Source organism: Littorina saxatilis, linkage group LG2 (genome assembly GCF_037325665.1).
Source record: "Littorina saxatilis isolate snail1 linkage group LG2, US_GU_Lsax_2.0, whole genome shotgun sequence".
NCBI classification, from domain to species: Eukaryota; Metazoa; Mollusca; class Gastropoda; order Littorinimorpha; family Littorinidae; genus Littorina; species Littorina saxatilis.
In genome coordinates this window covers 4395985-4414196 of record NC_090246.1, presented here as the reverse complement: position 1 = coordinate 4414196, position 18212 = coordinate 4395985, and the positions used below count along the sequence as shown (strand labels likewise).

General features: G+C 41.4%; 1 protein-coding gene across 1 annotated transcript in view; it reads left to right on the top strand.

Annotated features, from left to right (window-relative positions):
- The window catches only part of LOC138958049 (uncharacterized), a 39548-nt gene that overhangs the window by 11061 nt on the left and 10275 nt on the right, over positions 1-18212 (top strand). The window contains exons 3-6 of the mRNA XM_070329100.1: positions 9033-9148; positions 11393-11478; positions 11912-12157; positions 17560-17674. Coding sequence (XP_070185201.1) covers positions 9033-9148; positions 11393-11478; positions 11912-12157; positions 17560-17674 — 563 coding nt within the window. The remainder of the gene's footprint in view (positions 1-9032; positions 9149-11392; positions 11479-11911; positions 12158-17559; positions 17675-18212) is intronic.

Below are 18212 nucleotides of genomic sequence, written 5' to 3'. Positions count from 1 at the left end.
AGACAGACAGACACTTGTGGTACAGACAGACAAACACTTGTGGTACAGACAGACAGACACTTGTGGTACAGACAGACAGACACTTGTGGTACAGACAGACAAACACTTGTGGTACAGACAGACAAACACTTGTGGTACAGACAGACAAACACTTGTGGTACAGACAGACAAACACTTGTGGTACAGACAGACAAACACTTGTGGTACAGACAGACAAACACTTGTGGTACAGACAGACAGACACTTGTGGTACAGACAGACAAACACTTGTGGTACAGACAGACAGACACTTATGGTACAATATTGAACTTATCTCTAAATCGTCGATGAATCTCGCATGCAAGATGCCGGTGAGATAATCAGTCCGAAAACAAGGTAAATCAGCAGATGTCATCAACAAAAATATGACAAAGCAGGAGACTGAAATCAGGTAGCCTTGAAAGGGGGTTCTACTGTATCTCTATTTCAGACTGATGGCACAGACTGAAATATCACAGTGTGTTCCGTTGGTCTGAAATAGAGGTCTGTTTTCTTTGGGCCTCGGTATAAAAAGCAGATCATCCTTCGTTTCACGTGTGTGAAAAATAACGAGAGGCTCCGCAATAATCAGCGTTAGGTGATCTCCATGTCATCTTCCAGTTTGCATGAAGCTAAAACTTGAAATCAAAGAATAAACAACATTGAGTGCGAACAAGCATACTTGATAGGATCAGTACTACAACCCACTTTGCATGAAGGCCTTTGTGTTTGTTGTTTTGATTTTGTTTGTGCCACAGGAACTTTTATCAAAGCGCCGTTCGATCATTATTTACTCCTTCATTCTTACTGTACTACAGTGGTACCTGTGATGAAAGGACGCCCTTAGGCCCAGCCCACAGTGTCCCCACATTGCAGGTGTCCTCTCATGACAGGTATACTTTGGTAGAGATAATAAAAAAAGGGACAAGAGAAGGTGTCCTTTTAAGGGAGGTGTCCTTTTAAGGGAGGTGTCCTATCATGGGAGGGTCCACACATGGCAGGTACTGCTGTAGTGAATAGTAGTAGTAAGGTACAGCAAGGATGAAGGAGTAAATAATGATCAAACAGCGTTTGATAAAAGTTCCTGTGGTTTGTGCACATGTTGTTTTGTGAACGTTTCATCATCTTTTCTGTTTCTCTTATTTTGTTGTCCACTGGCACCGTGTTGTTAAATGTGTGTAAGATTGTACGTGTTTTTATTTAGTCGATGCCGTCATGGTACAATGCTTTGACTATACTTCACTTGCCACTACATGTAGTACAAGTCACCAGTTGCATTTACAGTCTGACTGAGATATGTATTCTTCGCATATATACTTTACCGTAAGATTCACCAGATGCAATTTCTTTCATATCAGATTACTCACAGACTATCCCATAAACCTTTCCCTGTGTAATCTTTTCTCGGATATACCCCTCTACTCTTTGAATGAATCCTGTCTGTTTTTCTGCTTGAAAAAATCGCATATGTTTCTCAGTTTGGTTTGGCCAAGATTAATTTTGCAGTTTTGCTAAGATTTTAGCATTTGCCATTTGCACCCAATTTTGCATCCTGATTTGAAGCATCGGTTTCCTGTTAAGATTTACAACACTTGAACCTCAGTGGTTGCTTTTAAAGTTATGTTCAAGCGCTTTCTTTAAGTTTAAGACCAAAAACTAATGTTTTGTTTGAGTGGATTTTGATGGAGTTGTTTTCGTTTCAAGTTGTGTGCATTATTTTTAAGTTCAAAAGTTAAAAACTGATTTTTGAAGAAGTAGAAATTGGTGAAGTTGTTGCTTTTAAGTTTTCTTTAAGCACTTTATGTTAAGTTTAAAGCTACAACTGATTTTTGTTTTGCCAGAGTGTATTTTGGTGAAGTTGTGGGTGGCTTTGAGTTGAGTTTGGTTGCTGATGTTGAGCATGCTATCCTCCTGGTGTTCTAGCCACGGAGCCGCCCATCCCTCCGCTGCCTCTCTCCTCCCTCGCCCCGCCCCCCTCCAGCAACACCCTCCCCCGCACCCCGCACTCCGCTAGGCAGCCCCAACCTGACAAGGGAGGGTCCACTCCCACCCCCAGGACTCCCAAGGGGTCGGCAATCAGCGCCCCGGCCCCTCCCACCCGGGGTGGCCACGGAGGGGTGCGGGGGTCGGCCACCCTGCCCCACCCTAAACGCAGCTCCCCCTACACCACGGGCCTTTCCGCTGCCCAGCAGCTGGGGGTCAAAAGTCCGCCCCTGTCCGCTGCCGGCACTGGGTCACCGGGAGGGTTTGGGGGTTCGAACCTGGTCCCCTCGGCCAGAGGTATTGTAGCCCCGCCTCCCTTCTCTTTGCCTTGGCTTGATTTCTGTTGCCTTGCTGTGCCAGAATTCTGAACCCTGCATCTCCCTCCAGTCTTGGTCTGGCTAGTCCGTGCTTTGCTGTGCCTAAATGCCATATTGAATGAATGCCTTAATTTCTAAATGCCTTTGTGACTTAATGCCTTGATGCTAAACCCTGCTGTGCCTAAATGCCTTAGTGAATGAATGCCTTAATTTCTAAATGCCTTAATGCTAAACCCTGCATCTCCCTCCTGTGTAATTGGCCTGGCTAGCCGTGCTTTGCTGTGCCTTGTCTTACACCTGCATACCTCTTGTTTCCCCCTAGCCTTGCTAGCTAGCTTTCCCCCTAGCCTTGCTAGCTAGCTTTCCCCCTAGCCTTGCTAGCTTAGTGCTGCTTTTAACCTGCCCAGCTCCTGAAATAATGGGAAACTAGTTGCTGTTTTGATTTTTGTTTTATTTTTATCAATGTATTTTTTTTTATTTTGGATTCTGTTACTTTTTTCTCTAAACATACTGTGTTTTGATTTTTCACATCACATTTTTACACTTTGAGTTTTGGAGCATACAAAGAGGGTACTGCTTTCAGGAAATATGTCTCTCAACATCCACAGCAAAAGGGGAGAAACAGTCATGTTTGCTAATATACTGGTGGTTTGCTTTTTCTGCTGAATAAATCAGATATTGACTGCTAACATGAGGAGAATATGTAAGGTGCAGGGGAAAGAGGACAAAAGTTTGCAGGCAGGCAGCACATTTTTGTGTTGGCTTCATGCAGGTGTCTTGACTTTAACTTTTCAATGAATGGTATTAATTAACCTGCACAAGTCTAACCCAACATTTTCTTTCTGACATTGCCTTTTCTCATTGATAAAAACACTGCTTGCTAATATATGACAATGTACCTGTTGAAGTAAACTTTTTTCAAATAAAACTCAAGACTTCCTTCAAGAACAATGGGTAAAGCCTGCTTCTAACTACAGCCGAACCAAGCCCAACCAAGCCCAACCAAGCCCAACCAAGCCGAACTAGGTCGGCGAACGTTACACCGTGCCTGGTTCGGTGTACTAACTAGCGGCGAAATGTATCGGCGATACCGGTCATATGATCAAGAAATATCACGTGAGAAGACTCGTGATCAGTTGACAGCATTATAGGCGTCAGTATTGTCACTTTTCAAGGATGAAGATACAAAAATATTCAACCAATGAAAAGTCAGTTCGCCGATGACGCGCCGAATGTTTGCAGGATTGTATCGGCGAACCGCGAAGGTTACAGCTGCAACCAAAAAATAGGGGAATCCCCTGATTTGATGACGTCGCCGAACTTGTTCTGCGTGGTTCCGCTGTAGTTAGTAGCGGGCTTAAGATAAATGTACTTGCTGCATGATATCCTTTGCAAAAAAGGCCTGAGGGCAAAGTAACCCATACAGCAGCTTGTTTTTCTATTTGCGTGTATCTTTATTATAGATGAATTCGGGAAGTAACTATTGCTTTGATAATATGCTGTGTAGGAGTTGCGTGTCTTGGAAACAATGAGGCAAGCATGCATGGCCGCTGATCAGCGAAGATAAGTGCTCAAGGCAGCTGCAATCGTGAATGAACGAACAAACTTTTTTTTAAAGGATAAAGGTTTAAGGCACATGTTGCTTTGTCCTTCAACAAATACCAGACATATAATATTCACTAAAGAAACATACAAATGGAAAGAAATAATAATACAAACTAATTTTGTTAGATGCTAAATGCAACCAGAATAAAAAAAATGTTTTTCAAATTCGAAAAAAATTAAAAAGACCACAATATAGAAGAGAAGAAGAAATCATCGTAAGATCCGATGAGCATATTTTTGTTAGAAAAGGGAAATGAATACACTATAGGTAACTCTACAGTGCCAAATGTCATCAGCTGTTTGTAAAATGAATACACTATAGGTAACTCTACAGTGCCAAATGTCATTTGCTGTTTGTGAAATGAATACACTATAGGTAACTCTACAGTGCCAAATGTCATTAGCTGTTTGTGAAATGAATACACTATAGGTAACTCTACAGTGCCAAATGTCATCAGGTGTTTGTGAAATGAATACAATATAGGTAACTCTACTGTGCCAAATGTCATCAGCTGTTTGTGAAATGAATACACTATAGGTAACTCTACAGTGCCAAATGTCATCAGGTGTTTGTGAAATGAATATAATATAGGTAACTCTACAGTGCCAAATGTCATCAGCTGTTTGTGAAATGAATACAATATAGGTAACTCTACAGTGCCAAATGTCATTAGCTGTTTGTGAAATGAATACAATATAGGTAACTCTACAGTGCCAAATGTCATCAGCTGTTTGTGAAATGAATACAATATAGGTAACTCTACAGTGCCAAATGTAATCAGGTGTTTGTGAAATGAATACACTATAGGTAACTCTACAGTGCCAAATGTCATTAGCTGTTTGTGAAATGAATACACTATAGGTAACTCTACAGTGCCAAATGTCATCAGGTGTTTGTGAAATGAATACAATATAGGTAACTCTACAGTGCCAAATGTCATCAGGTGTTTGTGAAATGAATATAATATAGGTAACTCTACAGTGCCAAATGTCATCAGCTGTTTGTGAAATGAATACAATATAGGTAACTCTACAGTGCCAAATGTCATTAGCTGTTTGTGAAATGAATACAATATAGGTAACTCTACAGTGCCAAATGTCATCAGCTGTTTGTGAAATGAATACAATATAGGTAACTCTACAGTGCCAAATGTCATCAGGTGTTTGTGAAATGAATACACTATAGGTAACTCTACAGTGCCAAATGTCATTAGCTGTTTGTGAAATGAATACAATATAGGTAACTCTACAGTGCCAAATGTCATTAGCTGTTTGTGAAATGAATACAATATAGGTAACTATACAGTGCCAAATGTCATTAGCTGTTTGTGAAATGAATACAATATTAAGGTAACTCTACAGTGCCAAATGTCATTAGCTGTTTGTGAAATGAATACACTATAGGTAACTCTACAGTGCCAAATGTCATTAGCTGTTTGTGAATTGAATACAATATAGGTAACTCTACAGTGCCAAATGTCATTAGCTGTTTGTGAAATGAATACAATATAGGTAACTCTACAGTGCCAAATGTCATTAGCTGTTTGTGAAATGAATACAATATAGGTAACTCTACAGTGCCAAATGTCATCAGCTGTTTGTGAAATGAATACAATATAGGTAACTCTACAGTGCCAAATGTCATCAGGTGTTTTTGAAATGAATATAATATAGGTAACTCTACAGTGCCAAATGTCATCAGGTGTTTGTGAAATGAATACAATATAGGTAACTCTACAGTGCCAAATGTCATTAGCTGTTTGTGAAATGAATACACTATAGGTAACTCTACAGTGCCAAATGTCATTAGCTGTTTGTGAAATGAATACAATATAGGTAACTCTACAGTGCCAAATGTCATTAGCTGTTTGTAGAATGAATACACTATAGGTAACTCTACAGTGCCAAATGTCATTAGCTGTTTGTAAAATGAATACACTATAGGTAACTCTACAGTGCCGAATGTCATTAGCTGTTTGTAAAATGAATACACTATAGGTAACTCTACAGTGCCAAATGTCATTAGCTGTTTGTAAAATGAATACAATATAGGTAACTCTACAGTGCCAAATGTCATTAGCTGTTTGTAGAATGAATACACTATAGGTAACTCTACAGTGCCAAATGTCATCAGCTGTTTGTAAAATGAATACACTATAGGTAACTCTACAGCGTTGGCTTTGCATGAGCAGCATTCACAATTACACGGTACCTCAGGCCAACGCATCTTGACCAGAATTATATTTGGTCAATGTTCATTTCACATCAGAAGCATGCAGGTCTGAATGTGTACCAGCAAAACTGTAAGATTGGTTGTTGGCATGGACCTGTATCTTACTCGGTTCTTGTAAGTCCATGGTTGTCGGGGTCTGCCTACAGGTGGAATGCAGAATTGTATTCACTGGATTAATTGCATTCAAAATGTCTGCTTAGTACCATGGTTGATGCAAGTTCTTGATAGTCTGCATGCTCTTTAACGTTCAAAGTCTGTTTGAGAATGGATCAAGTTTTCAAAAAATGCTGATATTCTGAAATATTCAAGAGGAATCAAAAAACAAGGATGATAGGTTATTGGAACATGTATTATTGACAAAACAAAACGTTACATTTACATTTACTAGTACGTCGACCCAAAGGTGAAACAGCCGGATATATCTGCCGTGTGTTGACAAAACAAAACGTTACGTTTACATTTACTAGTACGTCGACCCAAAGGTGAAACAGCTGGATATATCTGCTGTGTGTTGACAAAACCGAGTAAGTCCACTGAAGCTACTTCCGAGAAAAACGACTTTTACTGTTTGATAAAATGTCTCAACAGTGATGATTATCTACATCAACCCACTGAAATAATAAGATACATAGCATTAATTTACGTTTAAAACCCGAGCGGGAGGGATGGATGGAGGGAGAGAGAGAAATAAAGGTAGGGAGGGAGATAGAGATATGGAAGGAGGGGTGGAGATAGGGAGAAAGAGAGGGAAGGAGGAAGAGAGAGATATAGGAATGGACTGAGGGAGAGAAAGGGAGGGGGGGGGGGGAGAGAGAGAGCTATGGAGGGAGAGATAAATGGGGAGGAAGAGAGAGATATAGGAATGGACTGAGGGAGAGAAAGGGAGGGAGGGGGGGAAAGGATGGATTGAGGGAATGAGTGAGAGGGGGAGAGAGGGAGGGAGAGAGAGAGGGGGTAGAGACTTAGTGGGATTGAGGGAAGGAGGGAAGAAGAGGGAGAGAGAGGGAGGGAGGGAAAGAAATAGTGGGATGGAGGGAAAGAGAGAGGAGGGGGAGAGTGAGAGAGGGGAGGGAGAGCGTAGAGAGGGGAGGGAGAGAGGGGGAGAAGAAAGGGGGGGAGGAGTGTGGTAGGGATGGAGTGAGGGAGAGAGAGAAGAGAGGGGAGGGAGGGAGAGAAATAGTGGGATGAAGGGAGGGAGAGAGAGAGGAGGGAGGGAGTGAGAGAGGTGGGAGGGAGATAGAGTGGGAGGGAGAGAGGGGGGAGGGAGAGAAAGAGAGTGAGATGGAGGGACAGAGGGGAGGGAGAGAGAGGGAAGGAGAGAGGTAGAGAAAAGTCGATTGTTGGCGGTAGGGAGGGAGGGAGAAAAGGAGGCAGGGAAGCTGTGATATATATATAGAGAGAGAGTTAGGGAGATAGAGAGAGGGGGGTGGCGGAAGAGAGGGAGGAGGAGAGCAAAAGGGAAGGAGGGATAGAGAGAATGATGGAGGGAGTGAAATAGAGAGAGGTAGGGAGGGATAGAAAAAGAGATAGAGAGGGATAGGGAGGGAGGGAGGGAGAGAGACAAGGATCATCAGGAGAATCATTATAGAGAAGAAAAATGTTTGAAATAAAACGTCATAAGGTCATTTAATGTCTCACCTTATCCAATGATGTCATTTGTTTGTTCTAAACTTTAAATGACATCATGTTTGTTCTGAACTTAAAATGATGTCTTTTTTGCATGAGTCCTCTGACAAGAATTTTGAAACTACCATTATACGAAAATTTGGAGCCCCTTGGACTTGCTTGGTTTTGCCAAAACATTCATGCACACTTAAAAAGTTGTTTTTGGTTGTAAAAAAGTAGAAATTAACACAAAAGATGCGCATTGATTTCTTCTTTTTAAAGAACAAAAAATATCATTTTTGAAAAAAATGGACTTGCTCGGTTTTGTCAGCACACGGCAGATATGCCACTTTACCTGTCAGGTTTTAGTTTAAATTGCCAGGTATACTTTTCTCATGCTTTTTGCTTGGTCTCTGTAATTGGCTGCTGCTGAAATGTTTAGCCTGACATGGCAAAAAGCAAATAAGACCAAGTTGAAGTAAAACGCATGACAATTATTACTCCTTTTGTAAGTATTTAGGATGCGTGTGAATATCTGCTTACAGATTTTCTTTTTATCCCATACTTTTCCACGAGTGCTACACAAATTTAAGACTTGGAGAACCTTCTGATTTTCAGACAAAAGTTTTTAAACAGTTTGTCAGTTTAGAATAGAGTACAATGTGTTCATCCCATATATGTTAACACATTTTTGGTCTTGTGTGAAATAACGCTGCTAGAAAATGTAGGACAGGTTAGTGTTGGTCGACTGTGTACTAAAGAAAACTCATATTTAGTGTCATTAAAGGTTTCCTCCCACACGTTTTTAGGGTAGTATTTTCTTCATTAGTCTGTTCTGTTTTTCGAATGTTTTAAGGTTACTGTATGCAGGTGTCAATGTACATACAGGATTTTTTCCTTTGATAGTTATAGCAAAAACATAGATTTGATTAAACAATGATAACAAAACTGAAATATTAACTCAGTAACAAAACACAAGGATTATATGTACCTAAATGTAAGATTATAAAAAAGACCATTATACAACTCAGCTTTTTATATTCAAGAGGACATTCAGTGCACATACGATTTAACAATTTTCCAGACACATTCAGCCGAAGTCATAAACTACAAAGACTGTCACCATCATAACCATCTAAATCATAGAGTGTGCATGCTTAGAATAACAACAGCCTCATTACGCTGTACATTATGCAAGCATCAATCAGCAGGAAGTAATTAGTGAATTATGCGTGGTGCTAACGACTGACAGAGCCGTGCTGTATTTGCAGTGTTTAAGCATCAGACGACGGATGCGCAGCGACAAAAACCGCAGACCGGAGTTGTGGACCCTGAACGCGAGAGACGGAGGCGACAGGAAGAGGAGGCCTATCGCAAAAAGAGACTGGTGAGGATTTTTCTCTCTGAACCTGTCAGTCTGTCCATCTGTCTGTCTGTGAGGTTGTCTCTCTTTCTCTCTGAACCTGTCTGTCTGTCTGTCTGTCTGTGAGGTTGTCTCTCTTTCTCTCTTTATTGGTCTCTATCTCTTCCTCTTTCTCTCCCTCTATCGCAAACAGAGACTGGTTTCTGTCTGTCTGTATGTATGTCTCTTTTTCTCTGTCTCTCTCTCTCTCTCTGTCTCTCTCTCTCTCTCTCTCTCTCTCTCTCTCTCTCTCTCTCTCTCTCTCTCTCTCTCTCTCTCTCATGGGTATTTTATGTTCCTGCATTCTCATGAAACTTTATTGAAAATATCTATTTGTGCAAAGTGGCATAAATTCAGATGTGGGAATAAATTTGAGAAAATGCTATACTTACACGGCATTTGCTACGCTTAAAATTCAAAAAAAATCTAATTTCGCTTCATTTGAGGCTTGACAAGGAACAGCTCTTCCACAACTCAAGCTATGTGTGGTGTTCTATCTGTGATGTATCTGTGGTGTTCTATCTGTGATGTATCTGTGGTGTTCTATCTGTGATGTATCTGTGGTGTTCTATCTGTGATGTATCTGTGATGTTCTATCTGTGCTGTATCTGTGGTGTTCTATCTGTGATGTATCTGTGATGTTCTATCTGTGATGTATCTGTGGTGTTCTATCTGTGATGTATCTGTGATGTTCTATCTGTGATGTATCTGTGGTGTTCTATCTGTGATGTATCTGTGGTGTTCTATCTGTGCTGTATCTGTGGTGTTCTATCTGTGATGTATCTGTGGTGTTCTATCTGTGGTGTTCTATCTGTGATGTATCTGTGGTGTTCTATCTGTGATGTATCTGTGGTGTTCTATCTGTGGTGTTCTATCTGTGATGTATCTGTGGTGTTCTATCTGTGATGTATCTGTGGTGTTCTATCTGTGATGTATCTGTGGTGTTCTATCTGTGATGTATCTGTGGTGTATCTGTGGTGTTCTATCTGTGCTGTACCTGTGGTGTTCTATCTGTGATGTATCTGTGGTGTATCTGTGGTGTTCTATCTGTGCTGTACCTGTGGTGTTCTATCTGTGATGTATCTGTGGTGTTCTATCTGTGATGTATCTGTGGTGTTCTATCTGTGATGTATCTGTGGTGTTCTATCTGTGATGTATCTGTGGTGTTCTATCTGTGATGTATCTGTGGTGTTCTATCTGTGATGTATCTGTGGTGTTCTATCTGTGCTGTATCTGTGGTGTTCTATCTGTGATGTATCTGTGGTGTTCTATCTGTGATGTATCTGTGGTGTTCTATCTGTGGTGTTCTATCTGTGATGTATCTGTGGTGTTCTATCTGTGCTGTATCTGTGGTGTTCTATCTGTGCTGTATCTGTGGTGTTCTATCTGTGATGTATCTGTGGTGTTCTATCTGTGCTGTATCTGTGGTGTTCTATCTGTGCTGTATCTGTGGAGTTCTATCTGTGATGTATCTGTGGTGTTCTATCTGTGCTGTATCTGTGGTGTTCTATCTGTGATGTATCTGTGGTGTTCTATCTGTGATGTATCTGTGGTGTTCTATCTGTGATGTATCTGTGGTGTTCTATCTGTGATGTATCTGTGGTGTTCTATCTGTGATGTATCTGTGGTGTTCTATCTGTGGTGTTCTATCTGTGATGTATCTGTGGTGTTCTATCTGTGCTGTATCTGTGGTGTTCTATCTGTGATGTATCTGTGGTGTTCTATCTGTGGTGTTCTATCTGTGATCTATCTGTGGTGTATCTGTGGTGTTCTATCTGTGATGTATCTGTGGTGTTCTATCTGTGATGTATCTGTGGTGTTCTATCTGTGATGTATCTGTGGTGTTCTATCTGTGATGTATCTGTGGTGTTCTATCTGTGCTGTATCTGTGGTGTTCTATCTGTGATGTATCTGTGGTGTTCTATCTGTGCTGTATCTGTGGTGTTCTATCTGTGCTGTATCTGTGGTGTTCTATCTGTGCTGTATCTGTGGTGTTCTATCTGTGCTGTATCTGTGGTGTTCTATCTGTGATGTATCTGTGGTGTTCTATCTGTGATGTATCTGTGGTGTTCTATCTGTGATGTATCTGTGGTGTTCTATCTGTGATGTATCTGTGGTGTTCTATTTGTGATGTATCTGTGGTGTTCTATCTGTGATGTATCTGTGGTGTTCTATCTGTGATGTATCTGTGGTGTTCTATCTGTGATGTATGTGCTCATTGTGTTACAGGAGGAGCTCTATGAAGAAGAACGGCAGAAGAAGATGGAGAGAGACAAGATGGACACGGAAGCCAGACGCCATCACGACTACTTCATGTCAGTTCTTGTCTTAGTGGTAATGGAGTGTGTGGGTGTGAGGGTGTGAGTGGGTGGGCGAGTGTGAGTGAGTGTGGGTGGGTGAGTGTGTGTGGGTGGGTGAGTGTGTGTGTCTGTTTACACATGCATGCAGATGTGTCTTGCATATATACATACATATATTTCTGTTTATACATGCATGCAGATTCTCTGTCAGCTTGTTGATCCAACATCTGTCTGTCTCTGTTGTGGCTTTAAGTGAGTGTGTGCGTGCGTGTGTGTGTGTAAACAACTCTGCAAACCTTTGTGAGGATCAGTGGGGGGGAGCTTGTGGAAAGATTTTCAAAATTTACTTGGAACTGTGCATTCAAAGTTTGATCAAATCAGTGTGGGCAAAACAGCCTGTAAACACAGTGTCTAGAATTGTGCAAAAATGTTGTTTTGTGCGTTTCAGGAATGCACAGAGGTCGCCAATCTCGCCCAACCGTTTTGATGACTCACCGAACATGGGCTCCCCGGGCATCGGGTCCTCCCCCCTCTCCCCTGCCATTGGCTCGTCCCCTCTCTCCCCCTCCCAACCCGGCTCCCTGGGAACCCTGGAGCGCAAAGATCAGCTGAGCGTTCCCCCCGAGCGACGGAGAGGCTTCCAGCTACAGGGCAAGGCCCGGGCGCTCTACAACTTCAATGCACAGAATCCAAGGTGGCTTGCTTATAGGGAAACACACAGCATCCAAGTTTGGGAGCTTTACAATAGTTTTATACAATAAGTTGGGAATCCAAGATGGGTGGGTGTATAGTGAAATCACGCTATTCCATTCCAGGCACGCTCAGCTGGAGTTAAAAATAACTGGCCAGAACCACCCCCGCCCGTCTAATTACCCTCTCCACCCCCTTGCCTCCCTTTTTGACTCACATGCGAAGCAAAAGTGAGTCTATGTACTCACCCGAGTCGTCCGTCCGTCCGTCCGTCCGTCCCGGCGTCCGTCCGTCCGGAAAACTTTAACGTTGGATTTTCTTGGACACTATTAAGTCTATCAACACCTGATGTGGCCTGATGGTGTATGGTTACAAGATCTCAAAAAACATGTGCGGCAACTTGACCTCACTTCAAGTTCAAGGTCACAGGGGCCGTAATTGTTGTCTTAAAAACGACCATTTTTCACATTTTCGCATTTTCTCTGAAGTTTTTGAGATTTAATACCTCACCTATATATGATATATAGGGCAAAGTAAGCCCCATCTTTTGATACCAGTTTGGTTTACCTTGCTTCAAGGTCAAGGTCACAGGAGCTCTTCAAAGTTGGATTGTTTACATATTTTGAAGTGACCTTGACCCTGAACTATGGAAGATAACTGTTTCAAACTTAAAAATTATGTGGGGCACATGTTATGCTTTCATCATGAGACACATTTGGTCACATATGATCAAGGTCAAGGTCACTTTGACCCTTATGAAATGTGACCAAAATAAGGTAGTGAACCACTAAAAGTGACCATATCTCATGGTAGAAAGAGCCAATAAGCACCATTGTACTTCCTATGTCTTGAATTAACAGCTTTGTGTTGCATGACCTTGGATGACCTTGACCTTGGGTCAAGGTCACATGTATTTTGGTAGGAAAAATGTGTAAAGCAGTTCTTAGTGTATGATGTCATTGCTAGGTTTAGTTATTTGACCTTGACCCTGAAGGTCAAGGTCATGTAAAGGTCAAGGTCAAGCATGTGAGTCGTATGGGCTTTGCCCTTCTTGTTATCTCTTACACAGTGGCGCCTGAAATGAGGAATGCAACGGCCGCCTAGCCCTGGGCACCACAGACATCTCTTTCTTCGCACACACAGCGATAAGCCGAAAGCTGGCTGGCTGGCTGTCTATTCCCTCCGTGAGCTGTTGATAAGCTCACTGTTGATAAGAAACTGCTTTTCGCGCGCGCCGTTCACCGGAATTCCCGCGAAGTGCCACAATAAAGTTTAGCAGGAGACAACACAGAGGCGGATACGTACACATACAAGTATGTCAATAATAGGAAACAAAGCATGCCACAATTTACAAGACAGAAGAAAGAATACATGAGAGAATTAAAATAAATGTTTGCTCCTCAAGTATATAATTATGCCACTCTTTACAGATCTGAAAAACACATGCAAGCTGCATTGAAATAAATAGGAAAGCCAACATCTGAAAGCACGGCACAATATAAACAGGAAAGCCAACATCTGAAAGCACGGCACAATGTAAACAGGAAAGCCAACATCTGAAAGCACGGCACAATATAAACAGGAAAGCCAACATCTCAAAGCACGGCACAATATAAACAGGAAAGCCAACATCTCAAAGCACGGCACAATATAAACAGGAAAGCCAACATCTCAAAGCACAGCACAATATAAACAGGAAAGCCAACATCTCAAAGCACGGCACAATATAAACAGGAAAGCCAACATCTCAAAGCACGGCACAATATAAACAGGAAAGCCAACATCTCAAAGCACGGCACAATATAAACAGGAAAGCCAACATCTCAAAGCACAGCACAATATAAACAGGAAAGCCAACATCTCAAAGCACGGCACAATATAAACAGGAAAGCCAACATCTCAAAGCACAGCACAATATAAACAGGAAAGCCAACATCTCAAAGCACGGCACAATATAAACAGGAAAGCCAACATCTCAAAGCACGGCACAATATAAACAGGAAAGCCAACATCTCAAAGCACGGCACAATATAAACAGGAAAGCCAACATCTCAAAGCACGGCACAATATAAACAGGAAAGCCAACATCTCAAAGCACGGCACAATAGAAACAGGAAAACCAACATCTCAAAGCACGACACAATATAAACAGGAAAGCCAACATCTCAAAGCACGGCACAATATAAACAGGAAAGCCAACATCTCAAAGCACGGCACAATATAAACAGGAAAGCCAACATCTCAAAGCACGGCACAATATAAACAGGAAAGCCAACATCTCAAAGCACGGCACAATATAAACAGGAAAGCCAACATCTCAAAGCACGGCACAATATAAACAGGAAAGCCAACATCTCAAAGCACGGCACAATATAAACAGGAAAACCAACATCTCAAAGCACGACACAATATAAACAGGAAAGCCAACATCTCAAAGCACGGCACAATATAAACAGGAAAGCCAACATCTCAAAGCACGGCACAATATAAACAGGAAAGCCAACATCTCAAAGCACGGCACAATATAAACAGGAAAGCCAACATCTCAAAGCACGGCACAATATAAACAGGAAAGCCAACATCTCAAAGCACGGCACAATATAAACAGGAAAGCCAACATCTCAAAGCACGGCACAATATAAACAGGAAAACCAACATCTCAAAGCACGGCACAATATAAACAGGAAAGCCAACATCTCAAAGCACGGCACAATATAAACAGGAAAGCCAACATCTCAAAGCACGGCACAATATAAACAGGAAAGCCAACATCTCAAAGCACGGCACAATATAAACAGGAAAGCCAACATCTCAAAGCACGGCACAATATAAACAGGAAAGCCAACATCTCAAAGCACGGCACAATATAAACAGGAAAGCCAACATCTCAAAGCACGGCACAATATAAACAGGAAAGCCAACATCTCAAAGCACGGCACAATATAAACAGGAAAGCCAACATCTCGAAGCACGGCACAATATAAACAGGAAAGCCAACATCTCAATGTCAGTAATATAAAAGAAAGAAAAAAGATCTTGCGCAATACATGTTCATGCAAATTGTTAGCTGCATGTGAATAAAACAAAAACCTACCTGACGGCCACTCCTATACACGACTTTTGACTGGTATCATTGCAGCACCATACATCAGTAATCCCAGAGCAGCACACAAGTCCATTTAAAAGTTTTTCAACACAGACTCGGTTAAAACTTTTCACTATTGTTCTCACAAACTTGTATGTACCAGTGCCACAGGAAACAAAACTCGTCGATCCGACGACAAGATTTTTTTTCTTGGCTGAGACGAGAATTAAGCGCATGTTACACATAATGTACTTGAGAAAGTGATGCCATTGGCTTCTTCAGAAACTTGAATACCGTGAAACTGAAACAACACTGATGCGTAGTTTTTGCAATCCCTAATGGTATGATGTTTGTCCTTCGCTGCCTTTGATCTTCTGCCACAAGTTCTGCACATAGCATTTAGCCTAAATATGTGGAGATCTTCCGTATGTTGCACTGCAGCCATTCTTAACTGAGACATTAAATCAATAAATAGAGTGACTACAAATCAAAAGAAATTGACACCAATAAACAAGCAAAACCATGTACACACATACAGACAGGCAAGAACATAAGCACATTACAGTCACAACATTAAGTCAGGAATAAACGCTAGCACAATTAGTCACAACATTAAGTCAGGACTAAACGCTAGCACAATTACAGTCACAACATTAAGTCAGGACTAAACGCTAGCACAATTACAGTCACAACATTAAGTCAGGACTAAACGCTAACACAATTACAGTCACAACATTAAGTCAGGACTAAACGCTAGCACAATTACAGTCACAACATTAAGTCAGGACTAAACGCTAGCACAATTACAGTCACAACAATAAGTCAGGACTAAACGCTAGCACAATTACAGTCACAACATTAAGTCAGGACTAAATGCTAGCACAATTACAGTCACAACATTAAGTCAGGACTAAACGCTAGCACAATTACAGTCACAACATTAAGTCAGGACTAAACGCTAGCACAATTACAGTCACAACATTAAGCCAGGACTAAACGCTAGCACAATTACAGTCACAACATTAAGTCAGGACTAAACGCTAGCACAATTACAGTCACAACATTAAGTCAGGACTAAACGCTAGCACAATTACAGTCACAACATTAAGTCAGGACTAAACGCTAGCACAATTACAGTCGCAACATTAAGTCAGGACTAAACGCTAATATGCTGAAGAACAAAAAAGAAGGGGGGAAACGCAAAACAAAACAAGCAATAAAAAAACAGAAAAGATGAAATGCACTAGAGTCTACAGCCACAGTGATTGTCGTACTGCATAAAACAAGTGTCTTGTATCGAGTGCCTGTTCCGAGCACCGTGCAGCGCGTGGGTTAACAAAAATTACAGCACAAAACTGCTCGAGAAATCAAACACAAACACCCTGCGCGAAACTTATTCTCACTCTATCACACAGTTTACACTAAGTACTTACTGACGGCAACATAAAAAACACAGTTAGTGGCTGCTATCAACATTGAGTGTGGTTAGAAAATGGTACACAACGGGCACATTCTGTTTTTTTCAAGAGGAACAAAGAAGCACGTGTTAGTATGAGTGATATCAGTATTACTACAAAATCAAACAAAACGAGTCCAACCCAAACCTCTACTTTGCACAAACACAAAGCCTGTATATCAGAGTAACCAAATATACAAGATGAACGTAATCCACGGGTCAAGTCACGGAAACGATCCCATTTTCACACCAAGAAACACGTATTTTTCACAGACCGGCATTTTCATTTGGACACATTCCAGAGTGACCTAGATAAGACGCTTGCTTTCGGCTCGCCGGCTTGCCCTCGGAAGGGGAGAGTTCGACTATAATTAGCCCGCCAGCTGCAAACTAGCCGCTTGCAGACTTGGCTGAGGAGGCAAAAATACCAGTAGAATAGAATACAGTGAAATAAACATCTCATTGTGAGTGTCTTATTGTCAATAGAATTCATGCAGCATTTCTGCTGGTAGTTCTTGAAGATACTTTTCTTGTCATTTTGGATTTATATGTGGCTTGGAATATAACACCCGCTCACTTTGGAAGTGTTGAAAATGATGTTATGTCTAAGGACTGGGGGTGTGGTCATTTAAGTGGTTCCGTTGTGACACAATCGCCATGGTTATAATTAGGGTTGTAAGTCATTTGCAGAGCTGTCTGAAGACTGACCAGAAGAACATTTATTTTATTTATATTTCATTTCATAGAGAACTTGGATTAACAATCAGTGTTCGAAGAGGCTTTCTCAAGACTGAGTAGCGCTTGCCTCTTATAGCAAAATAGTGATGAGTACAGGACAGTGAGAGCACGATGTTTTGTGTTTCAGAGAGTTGTCTTTCCGCAAGAACGACATCATCTACCTGCATCGCCAGGTAGACAAGAACTGGTTTGAGGGAGAGAGGCACGGTCGCCTGGGCATCTTCCCCAGTAACTATGTGGAGGTTAGAGAGAGAGACTGTGTGTTTGTGTGTGTGTTTGTGTGTGTGACATGTGCGTGAGGAAGAGGGAGGTTCTGGGGAAAGTTGTATGCATGTGGTTCATTCTGTTCTGTTCTTTACTCGTTATGTTTCACTGCATGAATAGTAAGAATAAGAATAAGAATACTTTATTATCTCATAGAGAAATTCAGGGGTGGTACATAACAATAATACAAACAAGACATTGATTTTACATAAAACATATAGCACTATATAACATGGACATCTTTAAAGCACTGCGCTTACATATTCTCGCACACCTACGCGTATAACGAACTATGGCTAAACATCATTGCAAAATATCATAACATACAATATATCGCAGGAAATATACGGTTGTACATAAAACCAATACATACATGTACATTACTACTGATTGCACTGGCAGAAGAGGGGCTGAGTCGGGTATGTGGATGTGTTTACATGTTGCTAAGGGTGATGGATTTGGGGATGAAGCTGTTTTGCAGCCTGAGTGTCCTAGCTTTGTGCGTGCCAGACCTGT